Source organism: Mastacembelus armatus, chromosome 2 (genome assembly GCF_900324485.2).
Source record: "Mastacembelus armatus chromosome 2, fMasArm1.2, whole genome shotgun sequence".
Taxonomy (NCBI): domain Eukaryota; kingdom Metazoa; phylum Chordata; class Actinopteri; order Synbranchiformes; family Mastacembelidae; genus Mastacembelus; species Mastacembelus armatus.
Window position 1 is genome coordinate 10,752,626 of NC_046634.1, and position 16,002 is coordinate 10,768,627.

At 45.9% G+C, this 16,002-nt stretch overlaps 2 protein-coding genes across 2 annotated transcripts in view; both read left to right on the forward strand.

The window, feature by feature from the left end:
• The first annotated feature begins 1,068 nt into the window (after positions 1–1,068).
• Positions 1,069–9,071, forward strand: LOC113127077 (NACHT, LRR and PYD domains-containing protein 5-like). The gene is made up of 12 exons (XM_026301303.1): positions 1,069–1,298; positions 2,370–2,455; positions 3,593–3,724; positions 3,838–3,997; positions 4,086–4,199; positions 4,720–4,798; positions 4,942–5,161; positions 5,302–7,096; positions 7,210–7,383; positions 7,758–7,931; positions 8,209–8,255; positions 8,360–9,071. Exons 3-12 carry the CDS (start codon positions 3,700–3,702, stop codon positions 8,905–8,907), a joined length of 3,336 nt encoding a protein of 1,111 aa, XP_026157088.1. The 5' UTR covers positions 1,069–1,298; positions 2,370–2,455; positions 3,593–3,699; the 3' UTR covers positions 8,908–9,071.
• The window catches only part of LOC113127072 (uncharacterized), a 42,407-nt gene continuing 29,324 nt past the window's right edge, over positions 2,920–16,002 (forward strand). Inside the window, 5 exon segments of the mRNA XM_026301284.2 lie at positions 2,920–3,021; positions 11,171–11,302; positions 11,416–11,592; positions 11,681–11,794; positions 12,310–12,388. Coding sequence (XP_026157069.2) covers positions 11,214–11,302; positions 11,416–11,592; positions 11,681–11,794; positions 12,310–12,388 — 459 coding nt within the window. The 5' untranslated portion in view covers positions 2,920–3,021; positions 11,171–11,213.

Genomic DNA, 16,002 nt, shown 5'->3' on the forward strand with positions numbered 1-16,002 from the left:
TTTGTTGACACTGTTCAGGTCAAGTTCCACATTTAGCTGAACATCTAAAAATAAAAGAGCAGGAGCTGTGAGTGTGCTCAGTGCGTCACCCCGTGCTCAGGACATTTGAACATCATGTTTGCACACTTCCTGTACAGCTGCCCCCAGTCCAGGTTCATTAGAGTCCAAAACAAGGTGCTGCATGTACTGCAACTTTGAGGTACTTGTACTTCACTGGAATATTTCTATTAACTCTGTTAGATTCATCTCACAGCTCCTCAAAATATAAAGTTCAAGTTCAGCTGGTAGAAAGTCGTGCATGTTGTCCTGCAATGAGCTCGGCTGCGTATTTTACTGATTCTATTCACATGAATGTGGGAAAAGAACAACACAAGAGTTTCATCTAGAAATGGATCAATATCTGGAGAAAGTCCCAGACTGGCCCAGTTTGGTCCAGACCTGCACAGAGAAAATCCTGACATGAATCTGTTATTTTTACTGGTCCATCCTGTCACTTTAATAAAATAGTTTGTCACTAGCTCAGAAAACAGAATCAGAGCAAACTGATCAGTGCTGCAGTTCCTCACTGTGACCACCTGAGGGCAGTAAACACTGATCAGTTCACTGTCAATAATGTGATGAACATGAGAGTAGATGTGGAATAAAGTCAGATGGAGCAGAAACAGAACAACAGATGTGAGTGATCAGCGCCCTCCAGTGGTCACCAGTGAGGAACTGCAGCTCTCTCCATATTAATACACATTAATACTGACACACACTGACATGGACTTGGAATATTATTCAAACTATGACTGATCCTCAGCCGTCTCCATCACTCATCAATAGTGATGATTGATCCTGATAAAAACAAATGGATCAGGACATTCAACAGTGTTTGTCCAGTTCTAATTTCAGTTTCACACTCGGCTGGTTTCATGTTTTCTGTCTGAATCCAGGGTCTGAATGCTGATGGATGAAATCCCACTTTAACCAGTCAAACAGCAGCAGAGTGTTGATGGTTTGTGTTTCTTTAAATCTGCAGCACGTCTCCCTGACCCAGAATGAAACTCAGCTCAAACAGGATGTGAAAGTGAAAGTAAGTGAAGTTCAGACAGAAAAAAGAAGCAGACGGAAGCAGCTCAGGGGAAAAGCTGGGAAAGTGGAACTCTTCATTACAGGGACCTGGTTTTTGACAGGACTAGTTTTATTTGATCTGGAGAAGCTGGTTTGTTATCAAGGTTTTCTAGTTGGAGGTTCTAGTTGGAGGTTCTTTAAATCACAAGAGGCTTCAAACAGAAGCATCAGCCTGTGAAGTCCAGGTGAGTAAAATGGCGCCTGTGCCCCACATTCATTTGTCACGTTTCTGAAAACAAATCAAACAAAACAAAACGTTGCCGGAAGCTTCTGGCCTGGGCCGGTTACCTGTTCAAGGTGGAACCCAAATGTTCCGTTATAACGTTCCCGCGGTGCGCGCAGCTTTTGGCCGCTAGAGGAGGCGACAACATGATGTTCTGAGACCACCACCGTCACTCTGCGCTGAGGTCCAGCTGTTTGAGTCATAGTTGGTCCTGGTCCCGAGGCGGAAAACATGGCTAACTAACTAGCTGGTTAGCTAACATCAACTAGTTGCCTCCCTGAAAAGCGGGAAAGAGCAGACGGACGTTACGTTACTGACGTTACGTTATTGACGTTACGTTACTGACGTTACGTACAGTTAAGAAATGTAGCTGGAATCTCATTTATACTTTAAGTTCCGTCATTGTTCAAAATCACGTTTAAAAAACTCTTTGTTGTCCGGAAAAAACCTTGTTGAGCTGCAGGTTCAGGTCATCACTTAAGTGACTGCATTTATTTTAATTTATTATAATACAATTATAATAATTTGTTTTAGTTATTTAACTTGACATGTTTACTGTTCTAAAATGTTCTATATGTTTCTTAAAAATAAAATATATTGTTTTCATTGGACAAAAGTTTTTTCCCAGACCTTTAAAAATAAAACATTTTCCAGCTGTGATCACAATAATCTGATGTTTTTGCTTCAGGTTATCAAACTGTCAGAATCTCAAAGCAGCCCTGTTCTACACAGAGACAGTTTGAGCTGCAGAGAGCTCCTCACACATTTTAGTCTCATTCTGCTCCTGCATCTTTCATATTTATAAAAACATCTTGAAGCTTCAGGTGTCACCACCTTTGTTGTGTACGGTTCCCATGGATACAGCTGTGGTGACACACCTGTGATCTGTACCTGCTGGATTTAATCACATTTCCATTAAAATCCTGTTCCCTGGGCTGGAGAAGCTGCGAGAGCCAGTCTGTTTTGTTTATACAATGATAAAGGTGAGTCTGACACAACCAGTCCAACCCCCCTGTACCTGATTCCATTCCAGGTAGAGCTCTAATTCCATAAACCAGCTCACCTGTGTCAGACTGTTCCCTGCAGGCGTCGAGTGAGGAGTGTTGGACTGAACAAACTGTGAGTTTACCTTCACTTTGTCTTTACTAACATCACTTTGTCTTTTGTTGGACAGTCTTTGTCTCCATGTTGTTGGATTATTGATTATTGATTTAGTGAATCAACATTTCCAAGGGCCCAGGACTCACAGGAGTCCAGGAAACAGATCTACAACCTTATGTAGGTGGGTCTGAATTAGATTCTTTCATGGGCCCAGAGTCTGAAGCTGCTGAGCGTCCTCATGCTGCTGCTTCCTGCAGGTCAGATCACATTAACATGTTTATTCCTTTACTGCTGAACCTTCCTGTGGATTATGGACTGAGTAGTCCACTAATACCAGATCCATTCATGTGAAATGGGCCATTCTGCACAATGACTACTTTGATTTTGGATACTTCAAGTACATTTGGATGATGGTACTTTGGGACTTTTACTCTGTGGTATTTCTACTGTTACTGCAGTAACAGACCTCAGTACTATTTGTCCTGTTGCACAGCATGAAAATCCAAACAGGCTCCTCCTTCCTGGTCCCTGGTTAGTTCCACTTTCTGTTGCAGTCGTGATGCAGCTTGTTTCTCCATTTAAAGGTAAAGTCAGAACATTTTCACTGTTTTCCTCTTTCTTTGCTTTGCTGTCGGCTCGATGCAGCAAAAACAGCAGAAATGTGCAGCTCGGTCCTTAAAGTGTGAGACTGATGAACCGACACTGATCTACATGTCCGGGATCTGAAGCGGCGCAGGAAGAGAAGCAGGGTCGGTAGACGGTCTCAGTTTGGACTCAGTCGCTGTTTGGACTTTTACTGCAGTAACATTTGTAATGTACAGTTGGTGACTTTACATTAAGTGTCGTTACTTCATGTCCATTTGTTTTTCACATCGTTTTATATTCGGAACGAAAACGTCTCTATACATCAGGTGCTGGTTTCCTGTCGGAATTGTGACTCCTCAAAATATAATTGTGGATATTTCAGTGCAGCAGCTTCATGGGTCCATCTAGTGTCCTGACAGTAGAAGTGCAGCAGCTGATGGCAGCTTCCTCTGCCTCACACTGTCTGACTGCATCAACTGACACTGACAGCAAACAGAGAAGCAGCAGCTGATGGTTTTACAGGAGAAATGATGCAAAGCAGCATCTGAATGATTTGTGTCTCCTCTCCAGGTGAAGGGACAAAGTCTGTGTGAGCTGATGTGGATTCAGCAGCATGGATCAGGGTGAGGACAGACGGGAGGGAGTCCGTCCCTCTAAACGCAGTCTGTGTGGGGACCATGAGAGCCAGACCGAAGCTCAGAGGTGAGATGAGGATCTGGGAGAGTCCAGGACTCTTCTCCATGTCAGAGCTCAGCACCAAACATCACTGCTCCATCATTATTCACACTCACTGCTCTGTGTGTGTTGTGTTCAAGCCCAGAGCAGCAGCACAGACCGGGATCTCCTGGACCTGGACCCTGATTCTGTGTCCATGATGAGTGATGCACCCATGGAGCCTCCTCTGCAACTCAGTCAATCTGCTGATGGAAGGAAACGATTTAAAATGGACCAAAGGTTGTTTCAGACAGACAAAATGTCAGTTTGTGTGTTAATGAAAAGATTGAACATATTTTCATCAGTTTTTATCCAACATGCACATTTATCAGCTCTGTCTTTGTTTCAGGATCCAGCAGCAGAGACCAGACTCTCCTGAACCCAGCTGTGTGTCCTTCAAGAGTGACCGGTCGAAGTATAATTTAATTGACTTCAAAGCAGGAAGTCCAGCAGCTGATCAGATGTAAGCTGTAACTTTCAGTCAGAGTTGAGTTTTTCTAGAAAAGATGGAGTTTGTGTGACATGTTGTCCGACCACGTCTGAGGTCCAAAGTATTTCTGTCGTAAATGTCATCAGGACAGAAATCATGTGCAGAATGAAAAAGCAGCTGAGAGAGAAGTTCCAGCTCCGTTTGTTCTGATCTTTCATACTGGGAGCTGCCCAGTACAACCAGTCTGACACAAGCAGACACTGGCTGTAGGTGCCTTGCTCCAGGACTCTGCAGCAGTGTTCAGTGAGGGAGGGAGAGATCTATGTTGGAGCTGTTGGGACTGAACCAAACTGAGCTGAAAGCTACAAACAGCTGCAGACTGAGCTGCTGGTTCTCAGTGGGATCAGCAGGACTAGTAAAGCTTTACCACTACAGGGACTCATCTGATCCACTGTTCACATCCAAATCTCACTTCCTGGACCTTTACCTTGTGTTGGTCTCTGTGTGGACAGACAGACGTCATGTGAGCTCATTGTTCATGATTCCTCCACAGGGTGGACCAGGAGAGCTCAGAGGTTCCCGGTGCTCAGTCTGCCCAGCAGCGTCCGACACGGCCGGACTCCGTATTTATGGTCTGTACATGTACAACTGCTGCTTTGACATCTGTTCTGTTCACAGTCATCTCCACGCTGCACTTCTTAGACCAGGGCCCAACATGGACCTGATTTTTTGGGGCCATGGTTTTAGTTGGTATTCATACACTTCTCTGTTCCAGCTGCTGGAGAACCACATTGTCACTTTTGTGAAGAACGAGCTGAAGAAGATGCAGAAGGTTCTGACTTCAGGTTCCCCAGAGAGTCAGAGGGAGGATGAGGAGGTGTTGGAGGGTCAGGATGAAGAGCAGAGGAGGAGCAGCAGAGAAGCATTTCTGAAGATCACACTGAACTTCCTGAGGGGAATGAAGCAGGAGGAGCTGGCCAACTGTCTGCAGAGCAGTAAGAGGATTTCTATAAAGGTTGAACATGATGGATAAAGGCCATATGTGACATTTCCAAAGTGATGGAGATGCTTCTCTGTGGGGAATAAATCTGTATCTTCATTCTTTAAGGAAATGTTTCTTTGCCTGTTCTTTCAGAATCTCCTGCCACGTGTCGACGTCAACTCAAGTCCAACCTGCAGAAGAAGTTCCAGCGTGTGTTTGAGGGGGTCACTAAAGCAGGAAGCCCGGTCCTTCTGAACCAGATCTACACAGAGCTCTACATCACAGAGGGAGGGGCTGCAGAGGTCAATGAGGAACATGAGGTCAGACAGATTGATCCAGCATCCAGGAAACCAGACAGACCAGAAATAACCATCAGACATGAAGACATCTTTAAAGCCTCACCTGGAAGACATGGACCAATCAGAACAGTGATGACAAAGGGAGTGGCTGGCATTGGGAAAACCTTCTTAACACAGAAGTTCACTCTGGACTGGGCTGAAGACAAAGCCAACCAGGACATCCAGTTCACATTTCCCTTCACTTTCAGAGAGCTGAATGTGCTGAAAGAGAAAAAGTTCAGCTTGGTGGAACTGGTTCATCACTTCTTCACTGAGACCAAAGGAATCTGCAGGTTTGAAGACTTCCAGGTTGTCTTCATCTTTGACGGTCTGGATGAGTGTCGCCTTCCTCTGGACTTCCACAACACTCGGATTCTGACTGATGCTACAGAGTCCACCTCAGTGGACGTGCTGCTGACAAACCTCATCGGGGGGAAACTGCTTCCCTCCGCTCGCCTCTGGATAACCACACGACCTGCGGCGGCTAATCAGATCCCTCCTGAGTGTGTCGACATGGTGACAGAGGTCAGAGGGTTCACGAACCCACAGAAGGAGCAGTACTTCAGGAAGAGGTTCTCAGATAAGGATCAGGCCAGTAACATCATCTCCCACATCAAGACCTCACGAAGCCTCCACATCATGTGCCACATCCCGGTCTTCTGCTGGATCACTGCTACAGTTCTGGAGGATCTGTTGGAAACCAGAGAGAGAGGACAGCTGCCCAACACCCTGACTGAGATGTACATCCACTTCCTGGTGGTTCAGACCAAAGTGAAGAACATCAAGTATGATGGAGGAGCTGGGACAGATCCACACTGGAGTCCAGAGAACAGGAAGATGGTTGAGTCTCTGGGAAAACTGGCTTTTGAGCAGCTGCAGAAAGGCAACGTGATCTTCTATGAATCCGACCTGACAGAGTGTGGCATCGATCTCAGAGCAGCCTCGGTGTACTCAGGAGTGTTCACACAGATCTTTAAAGAGGAGAGAGGACTGTACCAGGACCGGGTGTTCTGCTTCGTCCATCTGAGCGTTCAGGAGTTTCTGGCTGCTCTTCACGTCCATCTGACCTTCATCAACTCTGGAGTCAATCTGCTGTCAGAGGAACAAACAACCTCCCAGACGTCTGAGACCAGAAGAGACCAATCTGCAGAGAAACTCTTCTACCAGAGTGCTGTGGACAAGGCCTTACACAGTCCAAAGGGACACCTGGACCTGTTCCTGCGCTTCCTCCTTGGCCTTTCACTCCAGACCAATCAGACTCTCCTACGAGGTCTGCTGACCCAGACAGGAAGTGGCTCTCAGACCAATGAGGAAACAGTCCAGTACATCAAAACCAAGTTCAGTGAAAACCTGTCTCCAGAGAGAAGCATCGACCTGTTCCACTGTCTGAATGAACTGAAGGATGGTTCTCTAGTGGAGGAGATCCAACAGTTCCTGAGATCAGGGAAACGCGCCAAAGAAAAACTGTCTCCTGCTCAGTTGTCAGCTCTGGTCTTCATCTTACTGTCATCAGAACAAGACCTGGACGTGTTTGATCTGAAGAAATACTCTGCTTCAGAGGAGGCTCTTCTGAGGCTGCTGCCAGTGGTCAGCCTCTCTAAGAAAGTCCTGTAAGTGTGTAGACAGTTGGATTCATTCATTGTTACAAAAAGACCCTGAGATGGACTCAGCCAGAAAAAGAACTAAGTCCAGATTTGCCTTTTCTCTGTTATTTCCTCTGCAGGCTGAGCGGCTGTAACCTGTCAGAGAGAAGCTGTGAAGCTCTGGCCTCAGTCCTCAGCTCCCAGTCCTCCACTCTGAGAGAGCTGGACCTGAGTAACAATGACCTGCAGGACTCAGGAGTGAAACTGGTCTCTGATGGACTCAGGAGTCCACACTGTAAACTTGAGACTCTCAGGTCAGGATTCATCAACTTTTTTATTGATGCCCATTTAAAATCTGACCGACATCAGTGGATAAACAGCTGTAATCTGTGTGAGACTGTGTCTGCTGATACAATTTGTCTCACGACCTTTTACTAAACTTTAGCAGAACTTTCTAAACTCTGAGAATTTTCCATCATTTTATGTTTGTTGCTGAATTATCAAATATCACAGATGATTTTGAAGTGATATTATCAAGTTGGCACCAAAACAACAAAGAAGAACAGACAGTATTCAGAGTGGGTTCCTCAACCAGAGTACTGAGTCACTGCTGACAGATTCATCTTGTATGTGACTGGACACAGCAGCATCATCCAAGGATCTTCCATGTGTGTTTTGTGTTTCCCAGGCTGTCAGGCTGTCTGGTCACAGAGGAAGGCTGTGCTTCTCTGGCCTTGGCTCTGAGCTCCAACCCCTCCCATCTGAGAGAGCTGGATCTGAGCTACAACCATATAGTGGAGTCCGGAGTGAAGCTCCTATCTGCCGGACTGAAGGATCCACACTGGAGACTGGACACTCTCAGGTATGGAGAGGTCTGCTGCAAACAGTGATAAAGAATATTGTGTTTATGGATCAAATGTCCCAGTGGAAGCATGTAAACAGAAAACAATAAGGGGCCAAGGATGGAGCCTTGTCGAACACCAAGACTGGACACTCTCAGGTGTGGAGAGGTCTGACAGGAAGAGCTGCAAACATTTTCTCTGTCCTTTGGCTTCATGGTGGATTTGAGTCTTATATGAACAATAACACATGTAGGAAACACTGGTTTGTGCTGACCTGACCCCCCCTTGTCCTTTCAGGGTGGATCCTGGTGGAGTCCAATGGTTGAGACCAGGTCTGAAGAAGTGTAAGTGTGTTTTTAATGAGGTTCATGACAACACAGTAGCTCACACTCAACCAGGTGACAGTTGAGTAACTGCAGCTGTTACTGTGTCTTGTTCTCTCCATCAGATTCCTGTGAACTCACAATCGACACAAACACAATGAACAGAAACATCAAACTGTTTGACAACAACAGGAAGGTAATTCGTGTGAACGAGGATCAGTCGTATCCTGATCATCCAGACAGATTTGACCAATGTTTTCAGCTGTTGTGTAGTAATGGTCTGACTGGTCACTGTTACTGGGAGGTGGAGTGGCAAGGAATTGTGTATGTATCAGCGAGTTACAGAGGAATCAAAAGGAAAGGGGCCACTGACAATTGTAATTTTGGATGCAATAATCAGTCCTGGAGCCTGAGATGCTCAGATGGTGGTTACTCTGTCCTCCACAATAATGAACAAACAGCTCTCTCTCCAGCCATCTCCATCTTCTCCTCCTCCTCCTCTGGTAGAGTAGCAGTGTACCTGGACTGGCCTGCTGGCACTCTGTCCTTCTACACAGTCTCCTCTGACACACTGATCCACATCTACACCTTCAACACCACATTCACTGAGCCTCTGTATCCTGGGTTTTCAATCTGGTTTCCTGGTTCCTCCATGTCTCTGTGTCCAGAGTAGCAGACAGAGTCTCCTCCTGTCACAGAAACTTTCTGACTGTTGAACAGAAAGTCCAGTCTGTCAAAGTTCACTCAGACATTTTCAGATTCATCAAATTATCAACTGTAATAACTAATAGAATAATTCTGAATAAATAAATAAACTCCTTTATATTTCCAGTCCTATAAATGTGTCTGCTACATTAATTGCAGGATAAACATTGTTCACTTTTACCTGTTTGAAATATTTTTTATCTTGTGTTTCTGCTGTTGACACCAAAGTCATTGGAGGGACAAACAAAAACCAATGTGGGATTTGAAACAGCGTCTTTAACATAAACATCAGTTTAGTTCTGGATCTTTTCACTTTATCCCCTTTTTAAAATTATACACGTTGCTTCTGTTGGTTGTGGTCTCTGTACTTCACCTGCTGATGCTTTAGCTTGAGGTCTTCATAGTCCAAAACCCCCAAATCCTGAGTTTCCTGTGATGAAAGACAGAAAATGTGGACGTGTGCAGCTGGAACCAGAACAGTTCTGTTTCTGCTCTAAACAGTAAAAACAGTCAGACGTCTGTAGAAGCTTGTACTGGTTTCACTGGCTGAGCTCAGTTCATCTGCAGCTTCTTCCAAACCTCATCTAGACTTTCCTGAACCTAAAAGGAATCAGACGTCACTTCGGTTGAATAGAAACTGTTTATTTAAGAAGCTGAAGCAGCAGCTGTGATATTTGGACTAGAAAAGACGTGACTCTGTTCTTCGTGGTGACAATGAGGCTGTAACTTGGTGCTCAGGACACCTGGACATCAATAATGTGATGAGGAACATGAGAGTAGATGTGGAATAAAGTCAGATGGAGCAGAAACAGAAGAACAACAGATGTGAGTGATCAGCGCCCTCCAGTGGTCACAGTGAGGAACTGCAGCTCTCTCCATATTAATACACACATTAATACTGACACACACTGACATGGACTTGGAATATTATTCAAACTATGACTGATCCTCAGCCGTCTCCATCACTCATCAATACTGATGATTGATCCTGATCATCAATGAATCCTGTTGGATATGAAGCCTGTTGGTTTTGCAGACTGTATTTCATTCATTTTAATTAAATAGTTTTAAGTCTCTTCTCATTTTAAATGTAGTGTTTGCTAATTAAACTCAGCTGACTGACTGTTTTTGACTGACTGGTTTCATCAGACTTCAGCATGTGACCTTTGCTCACTGAGAGCCAGTCTGCATAGTTTACAGTGAACAGGTAAAGGTGAGTCGGCGTCACTGAACTGAATCTGATGAAAATGAAACTAAATGAAGCACAAATGTGACAGAGACTGTCAGACTGTTATTGTGTTTCCATGTTACATGTTTCTTTAGCCAAAGTAAGAACCACCTGAAGTTCCTGAGTTCCTGTGTGACACACCTGCATGTTCAAGAACACAGACTGTGGTCGACATGGATGGATTACTGAACGGGCCTACTGGGCAGGGGCCCAGTGGGTCAGGGAGGCCCCTAGTCCAGAGAACTATGAAAGGGTTACAAAACCAGTCCAACCACCTGTACCTGTCTGTTTCCATTCCAGGTAGAGCTCTAATTCCATAAACCAGCTCACCTGTGTCAGACTGTTCCCTGTAGGCGTCGAATGAGGAGTGTTGGACTGAACAAACTGTGAGTTTACCTTCACTTTGTCTTTACTAACATCACTTTGTCTTTTGTTGGACAGTCTTTGTCTCCATGTTGTTGGATTATTGATTATTGATTTAGTGAATCAAACAATCTGATGAATAGCTGATGTTTATATCCGTCAGTGTCCGTTTATTTATGGCTACAGATGCCACAAAGGGGGAGGGGTGGGGGGAGTCTGGACATTTCCAAGGGCCCAGGACTCACAGGAGTCCAGGAAACAGATCTACAACCTTATGTAGGTGGGTCTGAATTAGATTCTTTCATGGGCCCAGAATCTGTGACAGCGCCCCCGTTTACGGGTAGAAAACCTTCGTCTCCACCAGAGTAAAGTCAGATACATCAGTATACTGGTGTTTCCTGTGGAGCCTTTCAAAATAAAACGTACAGCCCTAAATGAATCGGAGCTGCCTCCTGTTTCTGTTGTCCTGCTGTGTAATGAGGCTGTGGAGGAGTCTCTGGAGAACAGCATCTCTTCATATTGACAGTACAGCAGTGATGGCAGCCACAGGCACTTTGTCTAAGGTTATGTTCCACGTTTGTTCGGCCTGGATTTGTTTGATCCAGAAGAAGCATCTGAATGATTTGTGTCTTCTCTCCAGGTGAAGGGACAAAGTCTGTGTGAGCTGATGTGGATTCAGCAGCATGGATCAATGTGAGGACAGACGGGAGGGGGTCCGTCCCTCTAGACCCAGTCTGTGTGGGGACCTTGAGAGCCAGACCGAAGCTCAGAGGTGAGATGAGGATCTGGGAGAGTCCAGGACTCTTCTCCATGTCAGAGCTCAGCACCAAACATCACTGCTCCATCATTATTCACACTCACTGCTCTGTGTGTGTTGTGTTCAAGACCAGAGCAGCAGCACAGACCAGGATCTCCTGGACCTGGACCTGATTCTGACTCTGAGCCCAGCTGTGTGTCCATGATAGGTGTTGCATCCATGGAGCCTCCTCTGCAATTCAGACAATCTGCTGATGGAAGGAAACGATTTAAAATGGACCAAAGGTTGTTTCAGACAGACAAAATGTCAGTTTGTGTGTTAATGAAAAGATTGAACATATTTTCATCAGTTTTTATCCAACATGCACATTTATCAGCTCTGTCTTTGTTTCAGGATCCAGCAGCAGAGACCAGACTCTCCTGAACCCAGCTGTGTGTCCTTCAAGAGCAACCAGTCGAAAAACTATGTCATTGAGTTTAAAGGAGGAAGTCCAGCAGCTGATCAGATGTAAGCTGTAACTTTCAGTCAGAGTCGAGTTTTTCTAGAAAAGATGGAGTTTGTGTGACATGTTGTCCGACCACGTCTGAGATCCAAAGTGTTTCTGTCGTAAATGTCATCAGGACAGAAATCATGTGCAGAATGAAAAAGCAGCTGAGAGAGAAGTTCCAGCTCCGTTTGTTCTGATCTTTCATACTGGGAGCTGCCCAGTACAACCAGTCTGACACAAGCAGACACTGGCTGTAGGTCCTTGCTCCAGGACTCTGCAGCAGTGTTCAGTGAGGGAGGGAGAGATCTATGTTGGAGCTGTTGGGACTGAACCAAACTGAGCTGAAAGCTACAAACAGCTGCAGACTGAGCTGCTGGTTCTCAGTGGGATCAGCAGGACTAGTAAAGCTTTACCACTACAGGGACTCATCTGATCCACTGTTCACATCCGAATCTCACTTCCTGGACCTTTACCTTGTGTTGGTCTCTGTGTGGACAGACGTCATGTGAGCTCATTGTTCATGATTCCTCCACAGGGTGGACCAGGAGAGCTCAGAGGTTCCCGGTGCTCAGTCTGCCCAGCAGCGTCCGACACAGCCGGACTCCGTATTTATGGTCTGTACATGTACAACTGCTGCTTTGACATCTGTTCTGTTCACAGTCATCTCCACGCTGCACTTCTTAGACCAGGGTCCAACGTGGTCCTGAAGTTTGGGAGCCATCGTTTTAGTTGGTGTTCATACAGTTCTCTGTTCCAGCTGCTGGAGAACCACATTGTCAGTTTTGTGAAGAATGAGCTGAAGAAGATGCAGAAGGTTCTGACTTCAGGTTCCCCAGAGAGTCAGAGGGAGGATGAGGAGGTGTTGGAGGGTCAGGATGAAGAGCAGAGGAGGAGCAGCAGAGAAGCATTTCTGAAGATCACACTGAACTTCCTGAGGGGAATGAAGCAGGAGGAGCTGGCCGACTGTCTGCAGAGCAGTAAGAGGATTTCTATAAAGGTTGAACATGATGGATAAAGGCCATATGTGACATTTCCAAAGTGATGGAGATGTTTCTCTGTGGGGAATAAATCTGTATCTTCATTCTTTAAGGAAATGTTTCTTTGCCTGTTCTTTCAGAATCTCCTGCCACGTGTCGACATCAACTCAAGTCCAACCTGCAGAAGAAGTTCCAGTGTGTGTTTGAGGGGGTCGCTAAAGCAGGAAGCCCAACCCTTCTGAACCAGATCTACACAGAGCTCTACATCACAGAGGGAGGGTCTGCAGAGGTCAATGAGGAACATGAGGTCAGACAGATTGATCCAGCATCCAGGAAACCAGACAGACCAGAAATAACCATCAGACATGAAGACATCTTTAAAGCCTCACCTGGAAGCCATGGACCAATCAGAACAGTGATGACAAAGGGAGTGGCTGGCATTGGGAAAACCTTCTTAACACAGAAGTTCACTCTGGACTGGGCTGAAGACAAAGCCAACCAGGACATCCAGTTCACATTTCCCTTCACTTTCAGAGAGCTGAATGTGCTGAAAGAGAAAAAGTTCAGCTTGGTGGAACTGGTTCATCACTTCTTCACTGAGACCAAAGGAATCTGCAGGTTTGAAGACTTCCAGGTTGTCTTCATCTTTGACGGTCTGGATGAGTGTCGCCTTCCTCTGGACTTCCACAACACTCAGGTCCTGACTGATGCTACAGAGTCCACCTCAGTGGATGTGCTGCTGACAAACCTAATCAGGGGGAAACTGCTTCCCTCCGCTCGCCTCTGGATAACCACACGACCTGCGGCAGCCAATCAGATCCCTCCTGACTGTGTCGACATGGTGACAGAGGTCAGAGGGTTCACCGACCCACAGAAGGAGCAGTACTTCAGGAAGAGGTTCGCAGATAAGGATCAGGCCAGTACCATCATCTCCCACATCAAGACCTCACGAAGCCTCCACATCATGTGCCACATCCCGGTCTTCTGCTGGATCACTGCTACAGTTCTGGAGGATCTGTTGGAAACCAGAAAGAGAGGACAGTTGCCCAAGACCCTGACTGAGATGTACATCCACTTCCTGGTGGTTCAGACCAAAGTGAAGAACATCAAGTATGAGGGAGGAGCTGGGACAGATCAACACTGGAGTCCAGAGAACAGGAAGATGGTTGAGTCTCTGGGAAAACTGGCTTTTGAGCAGCTGCAGAAAGGCAACGTGATCTTCTATGAATCTGACCTGACAGAGTGTGGCATCGATCTCAGAGCAGCCTCAGTGTACTCAGGAGTGTTCACACAGATTTTTAAAGAGGAGAGAGGACTGTACCGGGAGCAGGTGTTCTGCTTCATCCATCTGAGTGTTCAGGAGTTTCTGGCTGCTCTTCATGTCCATCTGACCTTCATCAACTCTGGAGTCAATCTGCTGTCAGAGGAACAAACAACCTCCCAGACGTCTGAGACCAGAAGAGACCAAGCTGCAGAGAAACTATTCTACCAGAGTGCTGTGGACAAGGCCTTACACAGTCCAAATGGACACCTGGACCTGTTCCTGCGCTTCCTCCTTGGCCTTTCACTCCAGACCAATCAGACTCTCCTCCACGGTCTACTGACCCAGACAGGAAGTGACTCTCAGACCAGTCAGGAAACAGTCCAGTTCATCAAAACCAAGTTCAGTGAGAATCTGTCTCCAGAGAGAAGCATCAACCTGTTCCACTGTCTGAATGAACTGAAGGATGGTTCTCTAGTGGAGGAGATCCAACAGTTCCTGAGATCAGGGAAACGCTCCAAAGAAAAACTGTCTCCTGCTCAGTTGTCAGCTCTGGTCTTCATCTTACTGTCATCAGCACAAGACCTGGACGTGTTTGATCTGAAGAAATACTCTGCTTCAGAGGAGGCTCTTCTGAGGCTGCTGCCGGTGGTCAGACTCTCCAAGAAAGTCCTGTAAGTGTGCCGACACTGTCATTACAAAGAGACCCTGAGATGGACTCAACCCGAGAGAAAAAGAACTAAGTCCAGATTTGCCTTTTCTCTGTCATTTCCTCTGCAGGCTGAGCGGCTGTAACCTGTCAGAGAGAAGCTGTGAAGCTTTGGCCTCAGTTCTCAGCTCCCAGTCCTCCACTCTGAGAGAGCTGGACCTCAGTAGCAACGACCTGCAGGACTCAGGAGTGAAGCTGGTCTCTGATGGACTCAGGAGTCCACACTGTAAACTGCAGACTCTCAGGTCATTAACCTGTTTGACTGATGCCCAATTAAAATCTGATTGACATCAGTGATAAACAGCTGTAATCTGTGTGAGACTGTGTCTGCTGATACAATTTGTCTCATGACATTTTACTAAACTTTAACAGAACTTTCTAAACTCTGAGAATTTTCCATCATTTTATGTTTGTTGCTGAATTATCAAATATCACAGATGATTTTGAACTTATATTATCAAGTTGGCACCAAAACAACAAAGAAGAACAGACAGTATTCAGAGAGGGTTCCTCAACCAGAGTACTGAGTCACTGCTGACAGTTTCATCTTGTATGTGACTGGACACAGCAGCATCATCCAAGGATCTTCCATGTGTGTTGTTTTGTGTTTTCCAGGCTGTCAGGCTGTCTGGTCACAGAGGAAGGCTGTGCTTCTCTGGCCTCAGCTCTGAGCTCCAACCCCTCCCATCTGAGAGAGCTGGACCTGAGCTACAACCATTTAGGCGAGTCTGGACTGAAGCTCCTATCTGCTGAACTGAAGGGTCCACTCTGGAGACTGGATACTCTCAGGTATGGAGAAGTCTGCTGCTAACAGTGATAAAGAATATTGTGTTTATGGATCAAATTTCTCAGTGGAAGCATGTAAACAGAAAACAATAAGGGGCCAAGGATGGAGCCCTGGGGAACACCAAGACTGGACACTCTCAGGTCTGACAGGAAGAGCTGCAAACATTTTCTTTATCCTTTGGCTTCATGGTGGATTTGAGTCTTATATGAACAATAATACATGTAGGAAACACTGGTTTGTGCTGACCTGACCACCCTCATTCTTTCAGGGTGGATCCTAGTGGAGTCCAATGGTTGAGACCAGGTCTGAAGAAGTGTAAGTGTGTTTTTAATGAGGTTCATGACAACACAGCAGCTCACACTCAACCAGGTGACAGATGAGTAACTGCAGCTGTTACTGTGTCTTGTTCTCTCCATCAGATTCCTGTGAACTCACAATCGACACAAACACAGTGAACGGAAACATCAAACTATCTGACAACAACAGGAAGGCGA